Raw genomic sequence first — 21,785 nt, forward strand, 5'->3', positions numbered from 1 at the left:
CCTGGTGCGCAGGGTATTGAGGAGATTGTTGGAGCATGACCTGTATGTCAAAGCCGAGAAATGTCTGTTCTTTCAGTAGTCAGTTGTCTGCATCAGGGGTGAGAATGGAGGTTGACCGTGTGTCTGCCGTGCGTAATTGGCAAACCCCAACTACGGTTAAAGAGGTGCAGCAGTTCTTGGGTTTTGCGAATTACTACCGGAGGTTTATCCGGGGTTTTGGACAGGTGGCAGCTCCCATAACGTCCCTTCTGAAGGGGGGTCCTGTGCGCTTGCGATGGTCAGCTGAGGCGGACAGGGCTTTTGGGAGACTGAAGGACCTGTTTACCTCGGCTCCAGTGCTGGCGCACCCGGATCCCACTTTACCATTCCAAGTAGAGGTAGACGCGTCTGAAGCCGGTATCGGGGCTGTTCTTTCACAACGGTCCGGCACACCACCTAAACTCCGCCCCTGTGCTTTTTATTCTAAGAAGCTCAGTCCGGCGGAGCGGAATTATGACGTAGGGGACAGGGAGCTGTTAGCCGTAGTACAGGCCCTAAAGGTGTGGAGGCATTGGCTTGAGGGGCTCAACACCCTTTTCTCATTCTGACTGACCACCGTAACCTGGAATACATTCGGGCAGCTAGGAGACTGAATCCTCGCCAGGCTCGATGGACTATGTTTCTCGCCCGGTTTGTGTTTAAGATCACTTACATCCCTGGGTCCCAGAACGGGAAGGCAGATGCCCTGTCTCGGCGGTATGACACAGAGGAGAGGTGCGTGGAACCCACTCCCATACTACCTGAGTCTTGTCTGGTTGCACCGGTGGTATGGGAGGTCGATGCGGAGATCGAGCGGGCATTACGCACCGACCCTAGCCCTCCACAGTGTCCGGTGGGTCGGACGTACGTCCCGCTCGAGGTCCGGGATCGGCTTATTTATTGGGCTCACACGTCACCCTCCTCTGGACATCCAGGTATTGGCCGGACAGTGCACTGCCTTAGTACAAAGTACTGGTGGCCAACGTTAGCCAGGGATGTGAGGATTTATGTCTCCTCCTGCTCAGTGTGTGCCCAGTGTAAGGCGCCCAGACACTTGCCCAGGGGTAAATTACAACCCCTGCCCGTTCCACAACGACCCTGGTCTCACCTCTCGGTGGATTTTGTTACCGACCTTCCCTCCTCACAGGGGAATACCACCATCCTGGTCGTTGTGGATCGGTTCTCGAAGGCCTGTCGTCTCCTTCCCATGCCGGGTCTTCCTACTGCCCTACGGACCGCTGAGGCTCTATTTACTCACGTCTTCCGGCATTACGGGGTACCCGAGGATATAGTGTCTGATCGAGGCCCCCAGTTTACCTCCAGAGTCTGGAGAGCGTTTATGGAACGGTTGGGGGTTTCGGTGAGCCTTACCTCGGGTTACCACCCGGAGAGTAATGGGCAGGTCGAACGTGTCAACCAGGATGTGGGTAGGTTTCTGAGGTCATATTGTCAGGGCCGGCCGGAGGAGTGGGCGAGATATGTGCCCTGGGCCGAGATGGCACAGAACTCTCTCTGCCACTCCTCCACTAAACTAACCCCTTTCCAGTGTGTGTTAGGGTACCAGCCGGTTCTGGCACCTTGGCATGAGAGCCAGATCGAGGCCCCTGCTGTGGATGAGTGGGTGCGGCGCTCGGAGGAGACGTGGAACGCTGCACACGTCCATCTGCAGCGAGCCATCCGTCGACAGAAGACGAGCGCCGACCTCCACCGCAGTGAGGGGCCAGTGTACGCACCTGGAGATCGAGTCTGGCTCTCAACCAGAAACCTGCCCCTCCGCCTGCCCTGCCGGAAGCTGGGTCGGCGGTTTGTGGGGCCTTTTAAAGTCCTGAGGAGATTGAACGAGGTGTGTTACAGGTTACAACTGCCCATTGATTACAAAAATATTAACCCCTCGTTCCATGTGTCTCTCCTCAGGCCGGTGGTAGCTGGTCCACTCCAGGACTTTGAGATAGAAGAGACTCCTCCGCCCCCGTTGGACATCGAGGGGGCTCCGGCGTACACTGTTCGGGCCATCCTAGATTCGAGACGCCGGATGGGGGGTCTCCAATATCTTGTGGAGTGGGAGGGGTACGGCCCGGAGGAGCGGTGCTGGGTGCCGAGGAGGGACATCCTGGACCCGTCCCTTCTGATCGAATTCCATCGTGGTCATCCTCCGCGCCCTGCTCCGCGTCCTCCTGGTCGTCCCCGAGGCCGGGGGCGGCGCACGGCTGGAGCCGCGCGTCAGGGGGGGGGGTACTGTCACGGTTTCGGCCGAGGCGGCCCCTCCTCCTTGTTCGAGCAGGCTTCGGCGGTCGTCGTCTCCGGAGTACTAGCTGCCACCGTTCGATGTTTCATGTTTGATTGGTTTTGTCTGTTTGTCACACCTGTTTAGTGTTTAGTCTCATTAGGCACCCTATTTAGTTCCTTGTGTTAGTTTAGGTGTTGTGTGTAATTGTTTGACTGTCGTGTGGTAGTTTAGGTCCGCTGTATTTTGTTCTCTCTTTATTTCGTGTTGATTTAGAGAGTCCTGCACTTTGTGCACACTTACTTTGTTCAGTTTAGTGTGCGTTTATTTCGCCTGTGGCCGGTGGCCGTTGTTGGCGTGTTTCTACGGACTTCACGAAAGACCTTTGGATTTATATCTCTGTGTCCTGCGTGTGATTCCACATCCCACTACACTCCACTCTTGACACATGGCAAAGGGTCTGAATACTTATGTAAATAAGGTATTTCAGTTTTTTATTTTTTATAATTTTGCAAATATTTATTTAAATACAACTGTTTTCGCTTTGTCATTTTGGGGTATTGTGCGTAGATTGATGAGGATTTTTTTTTATTGAATCCATTTTAGAATAAGGCTGAGGTAAGAATCAGAGGTGAGTGTCTGGAGACAAAATGCTGCAGCTGCAGTTTGTTTCTTTGGTTGATTCGTTTGTAAATCTATATGAGATTTTCCCTTTGGCTGTTCAATGTAGAAAAAATGGAAGGTCTCTGTTGGTCTAAGTTACCTGGACAGACGGCTTCTTCTCTGGCTTGTTGTTTGGCCGAGCGCCTCTCTTCTTCAGAGAGTTCTGGAAATAGAGAGAAACACATAAAATTGACAATAATTAGTATCAATCAATCAATCAATGAAATTAGATTTCCATAGCCCTTTAAATAACATTTGTCACAAAGTGCTTTTACAGTAACCCAACCCTAATGTTAGGCCCTAGACCCCCAAAGAGCTAGCAGCAGCACATTGGCCAAGGTGTTATACAACATAATAATAATACCACCATGAGTCTATAACCCTTCTCCCCTTTCGCCCCCCTCACTCCTGCCCTTTCACCCAGTTTATCATCACCATGGAGATGTTTATCCCCACAGTGACACTAATAGGGGTGTGGAGCTACAGTTGGCTGCATTTATACTTTGTAAACAGAGAGTAAAATATAAAGAGGGGGAGAGGGAGAGAAAAAAGAAAGAGAGGGAGAGGGAAGGAGGATAGGGAGAGAAAGGGGGAAGAAGAGAGAGAGGAGTGTGAGAGACAGAGGAAAAGGAAAGGATAGAGAGAGAGATGAAGAAAGAGAGAGAGAAAGAGAGAGAGAAAGAGGGAGATAGAGTTGAAGAGAAAGAGAGGGAGAGAGGGCGGGATAGAGGAGAGAGAGAAAGCGAGAGAGGGAAGGATAGAGAGAGAGAGAAATGTGTGTAAACTGAGACGAGACAATAAAGAGAACATGAGCAGCGTTGCTAATGACAGCCAGCCCCTCCCCCTGGTCACCTGGGCTTCAGTACACTGAGTTAGATCCTAATAAATCATCATTCCTACCAGAGTCCTGAGAGATCACACACACAACACACACAACACGCACGCAGACAGACAGACAAGCTGCAGTACAAGCTTATCTCAAGCTTATCTCGCCAAGGCGTTTCCATGGAAACTGGCTTCTTTCTCCGCACTGAGCTGACTGGTGAAAAAAGAAGGGATATCCACAGTCCTCTCTGCTGTGTTTTATTCAATCAAGCTGAAAACAAACAAGAGACCCTGCTACACAGGACAGTATATAGCCTTTAACACAGTGGACCTCCACACACACACACACACACACACACACACACACACACACACACACACACACACACACACACACACACACACACACACACACACACACACTCCATCCAGAACCAGTTCCCCAGTGGAAAAAGCCAGCTGGAGAGCAGGGTAACTAGACTGGATTTAAAGCGGTACGGGTACAGCATAAAGAGCTGCATCCAATCCAATCTCAGCCTCCATTTTGTGTTTGCTGACAATGTCATGCAGTTTAGCTGGTGGCTGAGAACCTTTTAATGGTGCTAAACTTCACAGTGGAATCAATGGTGCGGAAAAATAATGGAACTATTGATCTGGACACATATCGACCAACTTAAGGACACTTTTCTGTTTGGTTTCGACTATTGGTTTCGTCAGGCCAGCTGTAACAGTCTCGCTATGACAAGTGACAGGGATGTAGAGGTGTCACTGTGACAGGCAGGCTAACACTATTCTAACACAGAGCTAAACCACAATACCTACTCATTATTAAAACCACTTTATGACACAAACATCTCACACCTTTTTTTTCTGTGCCCTAAACCTATTTTGTTAATAAATATCAATAACTTTCACACTTCCCCCTCATCCTCCCCTCCTCCCATCCCACAGTAAAGCTCTCCCGGTGTGTCCCAAATGGCACCAATTCCCTATGTTGTGCGCTATGGGCCCTGGTCAAAAGTAGTGCAATATATAGGGGATAGGGTGCCATTTGGGACACAGCCTCCCTGCTCTGCGATCTCACGCCCCGAAAAGAACCAGACAAAATTCCACCCACTCTGCCAAGTTGATGTAATTGGCCGGCCCGTTCTGTACAACAGCTACATATCATCCAGAACACAAGGTCACTCACACAAACAATTCAGCGCTGACTCAACCTCAGTAAAACACTGAGAGAATACTGGGACAACATTAGGGAGATGAGGTTTGAATTGAGGTTTCTGTATGTAAAATGGTGCCACTCCAGGCCTGCCTGTCTCATGCCTACACACACATGCACAATGCACAGTTAAAGGCACGCACACACACCCTATCGCCAGCAAAAGAACCAGAGCATTCAAAAGCATGTGCCTGTGCTATCTGATAGCATGGTCCTGTGGCTGTATGTCAACAGGCTGTAACTCTAGATGTGTGGGCTGGGTAACCTGATGCCTGGAGGGGGTAGGTAGGTAGAATAATCCCTGGCTGGATGTCTCTCCTGGGAGAGAGAGGTAGAGACGTGCGGACCTGGCCATCATGCCTGCACACTTATGCCCACTACAGCTTTGCTTGGTTTGGTTTGGCTTGGTTTGGCTCGGTTTGGCTTGGCTCGGTTTGGCTTGGTTTGGCCCTATAGTGTAAATCAGCCATTAGTCATCCTGCCTCGGCCTGACTGGACTTAGGAAATAATGCCTGGTGCACAGGAAAGAACTGAGACGCTGTCATGCCTTAGTCATGGATGAGGAACCATGCCAGCATCCTTCTTACACTACCTCACAGTCCAGGGCTGGGAAAGATTATCTTGTGTAATGGGCTCAACAATGAATGTTAGGATAGGAACGGACATCATCTCAACATTTATGTGGGTTTACTGGATTTGGTGGATATCTGATGGGTTTGTTATGGGTCTGTGTGTGGGAAGCGGTTAACCTTTTACTGCAGTGGGCTAAATCAGGGTCACACAGTGCGTTTCTTGGTAGTCTTAAACAAATCTACATTGAAACAAAAGTATACACATGGTTATGGGCTTAAAGAAAATATATATATATTTTCTCACATTTTTGTCATTTAGCAGACGCTCTTATCCAGATTGACTTACAAGAGCAATTAGGGTTAAGTGCCTTGCTCAAGGGCACATCAACAGATTAACAGATTTTTCACCTAGTCAACTCAGGGATTTGAACCAGCAACCTTCACCATCGAATCAACTAAGTGACGAGACACAGCAGCACAGAATTCTCCCCGTCCTTTGTTTCTTTGTCTTCCATATCTAAACCGTTACAGGGTGTGAGACAAGGGAGTAAGAAAAGAGGGAGAAAAACCTTGGGAGAGAGGGGAGTGGAGGTGTGGGAGGGAGAGAGAGAGAGAGAGAGAGAGAGAGAGAGAGAGAGAGAGAGAGAGAGAGAGAGAGAGAGAGAGAGAGAGAGAGAGAGAGAGAGAGAGAGAGAGAGAGAGAGAGAGAGAGAGAGAGAGAGAGAGAGAGAGAGAGAGAGAGAGAGAGAGAGAGAGAGAGAGAGAGAGAGAGATGCTGACTAGTTTAGAAAGGAGAGTAATAGTGTACAGGGGACCCTGGCATGCCTAGATAGATGAGGGGTCATGACCCTGGCGTGACCAGAGGAAAAATAGTCCCACTGATGAATCCCTCAGGCGCTAAAACAATGGATCGCTCCGCCAGCCCGAAACACAATCACACAGTGGAACTACTTCTTCTGCCTGCTCCCAAGGCAACCAACACAGCTATCACAAAATAGGTCTTTATCATATTACTACACCAATCAATACAACAGAAGCATGAAACAGACAGAGTAATAAAAGTGTAATAAAATTAGAAATATTAATATCCAATCAGTAGGTTCATTGTCGTAACAATGAATGGTGTTATTGCAGGAGCAGGCGAGGCGAGTTCTAAATTCAATCTTCATTTTATCTGCATTGCAGAAGGAGAAGTGAGTAGAATAGTCTATTTGCATGACACTCCCCAGACTGCTGTATGCAGAGCTGCAGGTGTGATGTGATGTGAGTGGAGTTGACAACAACACCAGACAATACACTCCCCCACTCTGTTTGCTTTTGGTCTTATCCAAAGAACAATCAATAGTGTTCGGCTCAACCCAAGTTTGAGATCTAGGGGGATATTTGTCTCTTTGTTACCAAACTCACTGCTGCTCAGGTTCAGCCATTGTGTGAAGGCTGTCAGAAAGAAGGATGTTGGTTGGTTGGTTGGTCCGACCCTGTGTGTCCACTGGTTGTACTATGTTTCGTCAATTTCAAGCAGAGCAGACATAGAGTAATGTTTGAAATGTGTGTGTGTGTTTCTGTCTGTTGGTGTGTCAGTCTGTGTGTGGTGAGTGAAGGGCAACAATGAGTTGAGGAGAGAGGGGGGAGGGAGGGGAGGGAGGAGGGGTCTCTAGACATCCTTTAAAGCCTGTCAGCACAGCACAATCCAGGGGGACAGACATCATGAACACTAGCCACCAGCCACCTCTCTGTCTCAGGCCCTCCTCTCCTCTCTTCAGGCTCCCATTGTCCCTGTACTGCACTCACAATGGTCCCAAAGCCCAACCCTGCAATCACCCAGTCCAGGGATGAAATGTAACCCCTGACTCTAAGAAAGGAGCTCTGCTGGAGTAGAGAAAGAGAGAGAGAGAAAGAAAGAAAGAAAGAAAGAAAGAAAGAAAGAAAGAAAGAAAGAAAGAAAGAAAGAAAGAAAGAAAGAAAGAAAGAAAGAAAGAAAGAAAAGAGAGAAAGAAAGAAAGAGAGAAAGAGAGAAAGAGAGAGAGAGAAGAGAAGAGAGAGAGAGAGAGAGAGAGAGAAAGAGAGATCTAGCAAAGGCACAAGGATATATGAGGAGAGACCAATGAGATAGGGAGTAGTGGGGGAGATTAAGCCAATCTGCAAAGAAATGGAGAGTAAGAGCGAGAGATGGAAGGGGGGAGGGAGACATAAGGATAAATATTTAATTTCCTAAACTACAGCGAGCCTTCGATTCAGAGATTGGGGGGATGGATGTGTCAAACGCTTGTGCACTCCCTCATTGAGTTTCTGACAGTGGTGGCCAACGGAACAAATTGGTGAAAGGGGGAGGGTGGAAGAGAGGTAGCCTCGCAAAGGATGTTAATCAGTCTGGTATTTACGAGAGGAGAGGAGGGGGTGGAAAAAACATGGAGGACAGGAAATGCAGACCCTTGTAATCCATCTTGACACAAGAAAGCTTCGCTCTTCAAAAACCAACGGAAATAACAAAAAACGCAATAACGAACCCCTCCTGCCCTGTCTTTCAGTTCCTGATGCATCTATACATTCAATTGGAAATGTGATCATTTGCATACGGATTACTCAGAGGTAACACAACATTGTTTTCCAATGTGGTATTTACCAAAACATACAGTACAGTAACACACATAGGCCTGAGACATACACTATATACTATTACACAGATTGAGAAAAATGTGTTCTGTATATCCAGAAAAGGGCATTGAAGCAGTCTTTCACCTGCTCTTCATTTCATCCCCAGCTCCCCATGCCTCACTCCTTCATCCCCCAGCTCCCCATGCCTCACCCCTTCATCCCCCAGCTCCCCATGCCTCTCCCCTTCATCCCTCCAGCTCCCCATGCCTCACCCCTTCATCCCCACAGCTCCCCATGCCTCACCCCTTCATCCCCTTAGCTCCCCATGCCTCATCCCTTCATCCCCCAGCTCCCCATGCCTCACCCCTTCATCCTTCCAGCTCCCCATGCCTCACCCCTTCATCCCCCCAGCTCCCCATGCCTCACCTCTTCAACCCCCCAGCTCCCCATGCCTCACTCCTTCATCTCCCCAGCTCCCCATGTCTCACCCCTTAATCCCTCCAGCTCCCCATGCCTCATCCCTTCATCCCTCCAGCTCCCCATGCCTCACCCCTTCATCCCCCCAGCTCCCCATGCCTCACCCCTTCATCTCCCCAGCTCCCATGCCTCACCCCTTCATCCCTCCAGCTCCCCATGCCTCACCCCTTCATCCCCCCAACTCCCCATGCCTCACCCCCCCAGCTCCCCATGCCTCACCCCTTCATCCCCCCAGCTCCCCATGCCCCACCACTTCAACCCCTCAGCTCCCCATGCCTCACCCCTTCATCCCCCAGCTCGCCATGCCTCACCACTTCACCCCCCCAGCTCCCCATGCCTCACCCCTTCATCCCTCCAGCTCCCTGCCTAACCCCTTCACCCCCCCCAGCTCCCCATGCCTCACCCTTCATCCCCCAGCTCCCCATGCCCCACCACTTCAACCCCTCAGCTCCCCATGCCTCACCTCTTCATCCCCCCAGCTCCCCATGCCCCACCACCAACCCCTCAGCTCCCCATGCCTCACCCCTTCATCCTTCCAGCTCCCCATACCTCACCCCCTTCATCCCCCCAGCTCCCCATGCCTCATCCCTTCATCCCTCCAGCTCCCCATGCCTCACCCCTTCATCCCCCAGCTCCCCATGCCTCACCTCTTCAACCCCCAGCTCCCCATGCCTCACTCCTTCATCTCCCCAGCTCCCCATGTCTCACCCCTTCATCCCTCCAGCTCCCCATGCCTCATCCCTTCATCCCCCCTACTCCCCATGCCTCACCCCATGCCTCACCCCCCAGCTCCCCATGCCTCACCCCTTCATCCCCCCAGCTCCCCATGCCTCACCCCATGCCTAACCCCCCAGCTCCCCATGCCTCACCCCTTCATCCCCCAGCTCCCCATGCCCCACCACTTCAACCCCTCAGCTCCCCATGCCTCACCCCTTCATCCCCCAGCTCGCCATGCCTCACCCCTTCATCCCCCAGCTCCCCATGCCTCACCCCTTCATCCCTCCAGCTCCCCTGCCTAACCCCTTCATCCCCCCAGCTCCCCATGCCTCACCCTTCATCTCCCCAGCTCCCCATGCCCCACCACCAACCCCTCAGCTCCCCATGCCTCACCCCTTCATCCTTCCAGCTCCCCATATCTCACCCCTTCATCCCCCCAGCTCCCCATGCCTCATCCCTTCATCCCTCCAGCTCCCCATGCCTCACCCCTTCATCCCCCAGCTCGCCATGCCTCACCCCTTCATCCCCCAGCTCCCCATGCCTCACCCCCCAGCTCGCCATGCCTCACCCTTTCATCCCCCCAACTCCCCATGCCTCACCCCCCAGCTCCCCATGCCTCACCCCTTCATCCCCCAGCTCCCCATGCCCCACCACTTCAACCCCTCAGCTCCCCATGCCTCACCCCTTCATCCCCCAGCTCGCCATGCCTCACCCCTTCATCCCCCAGCTCCCCATGCCTCACCCCTTCATCCCTCCAGCTCCCCTGCCTAACCCCTTCACCCCCCAGCTCCCCATGCCTCACCCTTCATCCCCCAGCTCCCCATGCCCCACCACTTCAACCCCTCAGCTCCCCATGCCTCACCTCTTCATCCCCCCAGCTCCCCATGCCCCACCACCAACCCCTCAGCTCCCCATGCCTCACCCCCTTCATCCTTCCAGCTCCCCATACCTCACCCCTTCATCCCCCCAGCTCCCCATGCCTCATCCCTTCATCCCTCCAGCTCCCCATGCCTCACCCCTTCATCCCCCCAGCTCCCCATGCCTCACCTCTTCAACCCCCCAGCTCCCCATGCCTCACTCCTTCATCTCCCCAGCTCCCCATGTCTCACCCCTTCATCCCTCCAGCTCCCCATGCCTCATCCCTTCATCCCCCCAACTCCCCATGCCTCACCCCATGCCTCACCCCCCAGCTCCCCATGCCTCACCCCTTCATCCCCCAGCTCCCCATGCCTAACCCCCCAGCTCCCCATGCCTCACCCCCTTCATCCCCCCAGCTCCCCATGCCCCACCACTTCAACCCCTCAGCTCCCCATGCCTCACCCCTTCATCCCCCAGCTCGCCATGCCTCACCCCTTCATCCCCCCAGCTCCCCATGCCTCACCCCTTCATCCCTCCAGCTCCCCTGCCTAACCCCTTCATCCCCCCAGCTCCCCATGCCTCACCCTTCATCCCCCCAGCTCCCCAGCTCCCCATGCCCCACCACTTCAACCCCTCAGCTCCCCATGCCTTACCCCTTCATCCCCCAGCTCCCCATGCCCCACCACCAACCCCTCAGCTCCCCATGCCTCACCCCTTCATCCTTCCAGCTCCCCATACCTCACCCCTTCATCCCCCCAGCTCCCCATGCCTCATCCCTTCATCCCTCCAGCTCCCCATGCCTCACCCCTTCATCCCCCCAGCTCCCCATGCCTCACCTCTTCAACCCCCCAGCTCCCCATGCCTCACTCCTTCATCTCCCCAGCTTCCCATGTCTCACCCCTTCATCCCTCCAGCTCCCCATGCCTCATCCCTTCATCCCTCCAGCTCCCCATGCCTCACCCCTTCATCCCCCCAGCTCCCCATGCCTCACCTCTTCACCCCCCAGCTCCCCATGCCTCACTCCTTCATCTCCCCAGCTTCCCATGTCTCACCCCTTCATCCCTCCAACTCCCCATGCCTCACCCCATGCCTCAACCCCCCAGCTCCCCATGCCTCACCCCTTCATCCCCCCAGCTCCCCATGCCCCACCACTTCAACCCCTTAGCTCCCCATGCCTCACCCCTTCATCCCCCAGCTCGCCATGCCTCACCCCTTCATCCCCCCAGCTCCCCATGCCTAACCCCTTCATCCCTCCAGCTCCCCTGCCTCACCCCTTCATCCCCCCAGCTCCCCATGCCTCACCGCTTCATCCTTCCAGCTCCCCTGCCTAACCCCTTCCCCCCAGCTCCCCATGCCTCACCCTTCATCCCCCAGCTCCCCATGCCTCACCCCTTCAACCCCCAGCTCCCCATGCCTGACCCCTTCATCCCCCCCAGCTCCCCATGCCTCACCCCTTCATCCCCCAGCTCGCCATGCCTCATCCCTTCATCCCCTCCAGCTCCCCATGCCTCACCCTTCATCCCCCCCAGCTCCCCATGCCTCACCCCTTCATCCCCCCAGCTCCCCATGCCTCACCCCTTCATCCCTCCACGTCCCCATGCCTCTTCCCTTCAACCCCCAGCTCCCCATGCCTCACCCCCTTCACCCCCCAGCCTCATCCCCTTCAACCCCCCAGCTCCCCATGCCTCACCCCTTCATCCTTCCAGCTCCCCATGCCTCACCCCTTCATCCCCCATGCCTCACCCCTTCATCCCTCCATGTCCCCATGCCTCAACCCTTCATCCCCCCCAGCTCCCCAGCTCCCCACGCCTCACCCCTTCATCCCCCAGCTCCCCATGCCTCACCCCTTCATCCCCCAGCTCCCCATGCCTCACCCCTTCATCCCCCAGCTCCCAATGCCTCATCCCTTCATCTCCCCAGCTCCCCATGCCTCACCCCTTCATCCCCCCAGCTCCCCATGCCTCACCCATTCATCCCCCCCAGCTCCCCATGCCTCACCCCTTCATCCACCCCAGTTCCCCATGCCTCACCCCTTCATCCCCCCCAGCTCCCTATGCCTCAACCCTTCAACCCCCCCAGCTCCCAGCTCCCAATGCCTCACCCCTTCATCCCCCCAGCTCCCCATGCCTCACCCCTTCATCCCCCCAGCTCCCCATGCCTCACCCCTTCATCCCTCCACATTCCCATGCCTCAACCCTTAATCCCCCCCAGCTCCCAATGCCTCACCCCTTCATCCTTCCAGCTCCCCATGCCTCACCCCTTCATTCAACACCTCTTACTGTACATTTCCATTGTCTGAATAACACAAAGCTGATTGGCCAGAACCTGAAAGCCTGACCATCCCTGCTGCAGGCAGCTCTCCTGCCCCCTCCTTCTCTTCCCTGTCCTCTCTCTCCCTTCTCCCTCACTTGAGGACACCTGAGCTGATAGCAACTGTTACCATGGCATCACAGAGAGAGCCCATATGTTAATGAGAAAACACACACACACAAACACACACATACACACACACAATCCCCAGCATTGAGACAACCCTACAGCTCTTCCCCAACCATCTGTCCAAGGGTGTGTAATAGAGGGTGTCCCAAACACACACAGACCCTGTTAGTACCCTAAAAATAGTCCCCCATCTTTGACAACAGAGCCCCATCGCCCCTCCGTATCCCTCTCCCTCACTCCTCCCACCCCACCCACGTAGAGCATCAGTGACACCTCCCAGAATATGCCTCTGTGACTGGGGTGACTGGGAGGGAGAGGAGTAGTGATGGGACTTCATTGTAATTAGCGCTGTGAAACAGTGTTATAATGGTGCCCTGAGTGGGGGAGTTCTTTCTGAGCTTGAGGGAACACGACATGTTGACTGGCCCTATCCATTTAGATTACGAGTTGACTCCATAGTTGACTTCGGAGAGTGCAGAGGAGAGGACAACAATAGAGGTCATTTCCAGGTTGTGGCAGAAGGACGTTGGACAGTGGAGGTGATGTATTTTGTTCTCTCGTTTTGATCCAGTCACGGTAACAATTACGCTATGAAAATTGGCCTATTAGAATCCATGCACTGTGGAATACAAGTTTGAATAAAAGAAAGGGATGAAATGAAGATGTTATCCCTCCATCCGACCGCCCTTTAGATGAGTGTCATTGTTTAAACAGCCACACAAATACTAGGATCAAACCCAGCTGAGTCCCCGACCTCCACCATTTCATCTCTCCCTTTAATGTGCTGAAACCAGCAACACTTCTAGGTTAAGTCCCAAATGGCACCCTATTCCCTATGGGCCCTGGCCAAAAGTAGTGCACTATATAGGGAATATGGTGCCATTTGGGACGAAACCATGACTGCTCTCACTGCCATTTAACTACCAGCACCAGCCCAAATGTCAGGGATTTAACTGTTTGTCTACTGAAATTAAACATCACACAAATCTCTCTGAAATCTCTTTTCATCAAACACCTTCCCGGAGACATGCCTTGTGTAAACCAGGCAATCTCCCCTTTCTGACAGGACATCAATGTGGGAATAGGAAATTGATTAAACATAATTAACGCAACCGTGTCCCTCAGGGCACATTTCTGGCGGAAGAGGGAGAGACATAGACAGAGACACAGAAATATACACAGTAACAAAAGAAAAGAAAACAAAGCCATCTGCACGTGCTCCTACCAAGACACAACAGGCCCAGCTGCAATTATACATAGGTGTGGGCCAATCATACTTAACCACCACAACATCATAATGCTAACCAAAATGGCCGCCACCGAGACAATACAGACTCTGTCCTGCTGATGGAACTATGGGGTAACAGAAATATGATACCCTTGTGAATATGCATGGGGAGTGAGAAAACAAGAAAGATGTGTGTGAGGCATGACATTACACAATTATGACACATAATTCTGGCAGCAGAGAAGTCAAAAAGGAAAATGTCATCCATTACTAGGCCACTCAGCTCAGAGAAGAATGTAGGCTATTAGACATTTTATTCAGAGAGACGGCTACTGGGTAGTGTGGAGTCTCTCTCTCTCTCTCTCTCTCTCTCTCTCTCTCTCTCTCTCTCTCTCTCTCTCTCTCTCTCTCTCTCTCTCTCTCTCTCTCTCTCTCTCTCTCTCTCTCTCTCTCTCTCTCTCTCTCTCTCTCTCTCTCTCTCTCTCTCTCTCTCTCTCTCTCTCTCTCTCTCTCTCTCTCTCTCTCTCTCTCTCTCTCTCTCTCTCTCTCTCTCTCTCTCTCTCTCTCTCTCTCTCTCTCTCTCTCTCTCTCTCTCTCTCTCTCTCTCTCTCTCTCTCTCTCTCTCTCTCTCCAATGCCTGTCTGCCTTTACCTTCTATTAAGAGTTACTGAGGACTAGAGGCAGGAGGAGATGACCAATAAATTGTATATCCCAACTGCCACATAAACAACAATAAACAAGACTGTCTCCTTCTCTTCTCTTCTCCTTTCCTTTCTTCTCCTCTCCTCCATTCTCCTCTCCTCCATTCTCCCCTCCTCCATTCTCCTCTCCCTTCAATGGAATTCAATCAAGGAGAAGGTGCTTCTTTCTCCCCCTTTCTCCGTTGTTAGGAGAATCTGGAGCACCTCACGCTCATTAAGCCGTAAGTCAGCTGGTCGCTAACGGAGACAGACGCTCAGCCGAAGGAGAGGGGCGCGACGGTCCACTGCATTCCTCTCATAGCTCACCTCATCTCTTCATTAAGCCCGTCTACACAGGCATAACAACAACGGTGGCGACAGGGCTTTCTCCCAGTTGTATCCAGACTGAAGAAAGATGCAAATAGCAAACGGAATGGAGTCAGTTTCAAACTGTAAGAGATGTGTGATTGTATCTCGGGGCATGCGGTGTCGCTTTTTTGTGTCGAGTGGGCAGGTGCACACTTCACAAATAAAGACACCCATGCAACACTCAACATCACATGCACACACACACAAATGCACATATGTACACACAGACAGACACACACACTCATGCACACAGGCACATGCACACACGCACACACAGATCCGCACCCCTCCCTCACACATACACACACAAGCGTGCACACACACACTCTCACACCAATCATCCTCTTTTGACTAAACCCCTCACAACCTCAGCACAGAGGGGCTGCCAGCCAATTTATTTTTCTTTCTGCCATAAAATGAATTTGGAGAGCTCTACATGCCCTTGAGCTCAACTAACAAACTCCCGTGAGCCCCGAGAGAGACAAGCACTGAACGCTAAGCTGCTCTGATCAAATCACAGAGAGGATATAGAAGTATATTCATTTATATACACCACGTCCTGTGTGACAGCTAGTCAGCCTTCTATGTGCTCTCATAACCAAGCAGGACCAAGTGGGAGCACTGAGGCTGAAACCTCACAGGCCATCAGCCCATCAGCCCATCCAGAGCTGTGGTGGTGGTGGTAGTGGAGGGGATTTGTGACGGTCAATGGAGAGATAAAGAGAGGGATGAGATGAATTTCCAGCTGGTATGGCAGACAGGGTGCTAAATACAGGGCTTTATTACAGACAGAAATTCTCCTCCGTTTCATCAGCTGTCCCGGTGGCTGGTCTCAGATGATCCCGCAGGTGAAGATGCCGGATGTGGAGGTCCTGGGCTGGCATGGTAACAAGTGGTTGTAAGGCCGGTTGGACGTACTGCCAAATTCTCTAAAACAACGTTGGAGGCAGCTTATGGTAGAGAAATGAACATTAAATTCTCTGGCAACAGCTCTGGTGGACAATCCTGCAGTCAGCATGCCAATAGCGCGCTCCCTCAAAATGTAGACATCTCTGGCATTGTGTTGTGTGCCAAAACTGCACATTTAAGATTGGCCTTTTATTGTACCCAGCACAAGGTGCACCTGTGTAATGGTCATGCTGTTTAATCAGCTTCTTAATATGCCACACCTGTCAGGTGGATGGATTATCTTGGCAAAGGAGAAATGCTCACTAACAGGGATGTAAACAAATTTGTGCACAACAAATTACAGAAATAAGCTTTTTGTGTATATGAAACATTTCTGGGATCTTTTATTTCAGCTCATGAAACATGGGACCAACACTTTACATGTTGCGTTTATAGTTTTGTTCAGTATAATTTAGCTTTTTGCGACCCGCGGAAACAACTTTGCAGACGACCACCATAACATGTAACATCCTCAAAAGTTCCTGTGAGAAAGCGGCACCGCTCTGTTAACAGAACTCGTTGCTCATTATGAAATCCAACTTTTTGGATATAATGTTAATGATATGTTAGAGAAAGACCCCACTGAACAATTTAGAACATGAAGAATCATATTTATCTCTGTAAAATGTTAAATTTCATCACCAAACATATATGTATGTTGTGATGCTTTGTCCAGTAAGTCCTATATAGCATTACTGATAATCTCACGAGCGATGTATATTTTTTATATATTTTTTATGGAGTTTATTTGGACAGGGACAATGTACAATAACAACAGAAGTGAGAACTGATGCGTTGCACCAGATTTGAGCTTACAGCTAATTTACATCTACGGTCCCCGAATGAATGTCAAGAGGTGTGTGCCATGAATGTTATGAACGTCAAGAGGGGTGTGCCATGAATGTAATGAACGTCAAGAGACACTACATTACTACTATGTGTACTGTGCTTAATACGAATGAGTCCCCCTCTCAACATAGCAGACACACAATGTTATGGTGTAATTATAAACACCACTGTTTTAATTGCTGTCTTACTATGCTGCTGTTAATAGTGCCAGACATAGTAATCAATATGTAGGTGATAATTGATGAGTGCTTCATTTTACTGTGCTCATCCAGGCTCTCTGATACTACTGTCTGCAGCTGCCTGGAAGTTAACTGATAATTGAAGAGGAGAGAGATGAGAGAAAAGTGTGTCACAGCACGGGGTACTGGGCTCTAGGAGAGACGATGAAGGGGTGGGTGTGTACAGCATATCACGCCACTGCAGCATGCTACTGCCTGCGTGCGCACACACACACACACACAGACAAGCATGTGCACGCACATACACACAAACAAGTATGTGCACGCACGCACGCACACACACACAGACAAGCATTTGCACGCACATACACACAAACAAGTATGTGCACGCACGCACACACACACGCACACACACACACACACACAGAGTGAGAGAAGCCTGCCCAGTTAAGGCGCTGCATATTCTAAGCAGAGAGAAGATGATAACAAGGAACCAAGCAGCAACCCAGGAAATGTGCTTAGTGGGCCAAACCCTCAGACCACGTTGTAATGGTTAATGGTCTATACAACGTGGTTTTGATGATCTCACCATGTCCTCTAAAACCACATCAAATCTGGAGGAGATACACTTCACATTTTACGCCAGGGGGATCATTTTGTGTCTTCCTCCTCCCGCTCCCTTTCCCCTCCCCCTCTACCTCTCCCCCTCCCCCTCTACCTCTCCCCCTCTCCCTCTCTATCTCTCTCTCACTCTCAATTCAATGGGCTTTACTGGCATAGGAAACATCTCTCTCTCTCTCAGGTCAGTGTACAGAGCACTAGTAATGGAACCTCCCCAAAGAATGACCAATGAAGATGCAATTGTCCTCATTCAATTGAGCAATCAATCTCACTTCTCATTCGCTCCACTCAGCCTCATTACTAAGGCTGGAAATTGCCAGGGAATTCACAATACGATATTATCACGATCCTTAGGTGCCGCTACGATATGTATTGCGATTCTCAGTCAACATTGGCCTCATGGTGAAATCCCTGAGCGGTTTCCTTCCTCTCCGGTAACTGAGTTAGGAAGGACGCCTGTATCTTTGTAGTGTCTGGGTGCATTGATACACCATCCAAAGTGTAATTAATAACTTCACCATGCTCAAAGGGATATTCAGTGTCTGCTTTTTTAAAATGTATTTGTATCTACCAATAGGTGCCTTTCTTTGCGAGACATTGGAAAACCTCCCTGGTCTTTGTGGTTAAATCTGTGTTTGAAATTCACTGCTCGACTGAGGGACCTTACAGATACAGTGGGGGAAAAAAAGTATTTAGTCAGCCACCAATTGTGCAAGTTCTCCCACTTAAAAAGATGAGAGAGGCCTGTAATTTTCATCATAGGTACACGTCAACTATGACAGACAAATTGAGAAGAAAAAAATCCAGAAAATCACATTGTAGGATTTTTAATGAATTTATTTGCAAATTATGGTGGAAAATAAGTATTTGGTCAATAACAAACAAGCAAGATTTCTGGCTCTCACAGACCTGTAACTTCTTCTTTAAGAGGCTCCTCTGTCCTCCACTCGTTACCTGTATTAATTGCACCTGTTTGAACTTGTTATCAGTATAAAAGACACCTGTCCACAACCTCAAACAGTCACACTCCAAACTCCACTATGGCCAAGACCAAAGAGCTGTCAAAGGACACCAGAAACAAAATTGTAGACCTGCACCAGGCTGGGAAGACTGAATCTGCAATAGGTAAGCAGCTTGGTTTGAAGAAATCAACTGTGGGAGCAATTATTAGGAAATGGAAGACATACAAGACCACTGATAATCTCCCTCGATCTGGGGCTCCACGCAAGATCTCACCCCGTGGGGGCAAAATAATCACAAGAACGGTGAGCAAAAATCCCAGAACCACACGGGGGGACCTAGTGAATGACCTGCAGAAAGCTGGGACCAAAGTAACAAAGCCTACCATCAGTAACACACTACGCCGCCAGGGACTCAAATCCTGCAGTGCAAGACGTGTCCCCCTGATTAAGCCAGTACATGTCCAGGCCCGTCTGAAGTTTGCTAGAGTGCATTTGGATGATCCAGAAGAGGATTGGGAGAATGTCATATGGTCAGATGAAACCAAAATAGAACATTTTGGTAAAAACTCAACTCGTCGTGTTTGGAGGACAAAGAATGCTGAGTTGCATCCAAAGAACACCATACCTACTGTGAAGCATGGGGGTGGAAACATCATGCTTTGGGGCTGTTTTTCTGCAAAGGGACCAGGACGACTGATCAGATTAAAGGAAAGAATGAATGGGGCCATGTATCGTGAGATTTTGAGTGAAATCCTCCTTCCATCAGCAAGGGCATTGAAGATGAAACGTGGCTGGGTCTTTCAGCATGACAATGATCCCAAACACACCGCCCGGGCAACGAAGGAGTGGCTTCGTAAGAAGTATTTCAAGGTCCTGGAGTGGCCTAGCCAGTCTCCAGATCTCAACCCCATAGAAAATCTTTGGAGGGAGTTGAAAGTCTGTGTTGCCCAGCGACAGCCCCAAAACAACTGCTCTAGAGGAGATCTGCATGGAGGAATGGGCCAAAATACCAGCAACAGTGTGTGAAAACCTTGTGAAGACTTACAGAAAACGTTTAACCTGTGTCATTGCCAACAAAGGGTATATAACAAAGTATTGAGAAACTTTTGTTATTGACCAAATACTTATTTTCCTCCATAATTTGCAAATAAATTCATTAAAAATCCTACAATGTGATTTTCTGGATTTTTTTTCCTCATTTTGTCTGTCATAGTTGACGTGTACCTATGATGAAAATTACAGGCCTCTCTCATCTTTTTAAGTGGGAGAACTTGCACAATTGGTGGCTGACTAAATACTTTTTTCCCCCACTGTAATTGTATGTGTGGGGTACAGAGATGAGTTAGTCACTCAAAAATCACCTTGACTGGGTAGAATTCCAGTGTTGGATAGTCATAGTCAGCTAGCTAACATAGAATCCCTCTCTGTTTGAGCCGGGTGTTTGGGTAGGCTAAACTAACTAGCTGCATTTGCTAGCTAAGTGAAAAAAATACAACAAAATATAGCTAGCTCTCTTTCTCTTGCTTCTCTTTATTTTTTAAAGACATTAATTTGTTCAAAACTGTTCAACTATTGTCTTTCTCTCTCTTTGAGTCAACTACTCACCACATTTTATGCACTGCAGTGCTAGGCTAGCTGTAGTTAGCTTTCAGTACTAGATTCATTCTCTGATTCTTTGATTGGGTGGACAACATGTCAGTTTATGCTGCAAGAGCTCTGATAGGTTGGATGACGTCCTCTGGAAGTTGTCATAATTACTGTGCAAGTCTATGGAAGGGAGTGAGAACCATGAGCCTCCTAGGTCTTGTATGGAAGTCAATGTACCCAGACGAGGACGGAAACTAGCCTTCCTCCGGCTACACCATGGTGCTACCCTACAGAGTGTTGTTGATGTGACTGTAGACCTTAATTGCAAGACGGTGTGTTTTAATCAATCATTTGGTGACATGTGAATATATTTAGTATAGTTTTATCTAAAAATGATAACTTTTTTAATGTTTCACTACTTTTATTTTTATGAAATTCATTGAGGATGGTCCTCCTCTTCCTCCTCTGAGGAGCGTCCACTGTTTAAAACAACATAGTAGTTACTCCTCAATACTAATCTAAATGACAGAGTGAAAAGAAGGAAGCCTGTACAGAATACAACTATTCCAAGACATGCATCCTGTTTGCAATAAGGCAAACATTAACATTATGTCCTGAATACGAAGCGCAACACAACACATCACTGAGTACCACTCTTCATATTTTCAAGCATGGTGGTGGCTGCATCATGTTATGGGTATGCTTGTCATCGGCAAGGACTAGGGAGTTTTTTAGGATACAAATAAATGGAATAGGCCTCCCGAGTGGTGCAGTGGTCTAAGGCGTCACTACAGACCCGGGTTCAATCCCAGGCTGTGTCACGACCGGGAGTCACATAGTGCAGCGCACAATTGGCCCAGCGTCGTCCGGGTTAGGGGAGGGTTTGGCCGGGGGGGGGCTTTACTTGGCTCATCGCGCTCTAGCGACTCCTTGTGGCGGGCCGGGCGCCTGCAGGCTGACTTAAGTTGTCAGTTGAACGGTGTTTCCGCCGACACATTGGTGCAGCTGGCTTCCAGGTTAAGCGGGCGGGTGTTAAGAAGCGTGGTTTGGCGGGTCATGTTTCGGAGGACGCATGACTCGACCTTTGCCTCTCCCGAGCCCGTTGGGGAGTTGCAGCGATGAGACAAGATCGTAATTGGATTGCAATTGGATATTAAAATAAAAAATGCTTGTCGAACATCTCATTCCAAAATCATCGGCATTAATATGGAGTTGGTCCCCCGTTTGCTGCTATAACAGCCTCCACTCTTCTGGGAAGGCTTTCCACTAGATGTTGGAACATTGCTGCAGGGACTTGCTTCCATTCAGCCACATGAAAAAATTTATGCACTCACTAACTAAGTCGCTCTGGATAAGAGTGTCTGCTAAATGACTAAAATGTAAATGTAAGAGCATTAGTGAGGTCGGGCACTGATGTTGGGCGATTAGGCCTGGCTTTCAGTCGGCATTCCTATTCATACCAAAGGTGTTCGATGGGGTTGAGGTCAGGGCTCTGTGCAGGCCAGTCAAGTTCTTCCACACCGATCTCGACAAACCATTTCTGTCAAAAAATTACAGAAACGTCACAAAATGTCGTCATAATATATGCACAAACTTTTCCGAACTGTTTCGGCTGGGAAGCATGCGGACGCCTTTGGCTCTTATCCTGACCCTTTGCTGTCCTACTGCCTCAACTGTCTCAACTCAACACTCCGACACAGAGTGATGGAGAGAGAAACAGAGAGAGCGTGAGAGAGAGAGACAGACACAGCGAGA

At 50.1% G+C, this 21,785-nt stretch overlaps 1 protein-coding gene across 5 annotated transcripts in view; it reads right to left on the reverse strand.

Annotated features, from left to right (window-relative positions):
• LOC121545500 (protein SOGA1) overlaps positions 1 to 21,785 on the reverse strand; it is a 71,835-nt gene that overhangs the window by 30,171 nt on the left and 19,879 nt on the right. For all 5 annotated transcript variants that reach the window (XM_041856064.2, XM_041856066.2, XM_041856067.2 and 2 more), the window contains exon 4: positions 3,006 to 3,068. In XM_041856064.2, the coding sequence (XP_041711998.1) occupies positions 3,006 to 3,068 (63 nt within the window). The remainder of the gene's footprint in view (positions 1 to 3,005; positions 3,069 to 21,785) is intronic.

This window comes from Coregonus clupeaformis, chromosome 30 (assembly GCF_020615455.1).
Source record: "Coregonus clupeaformis isolate EN_2021a chromosome 30, ASM2061545v1, whole genome shotgun sequence".
Taxonomy (NCBI): Eukaryota; Metazoa; Chordata; class Actinopteri; order Salmoniformes; family Salmonidae; genus Coregonus; species Coregonus clupeaformis.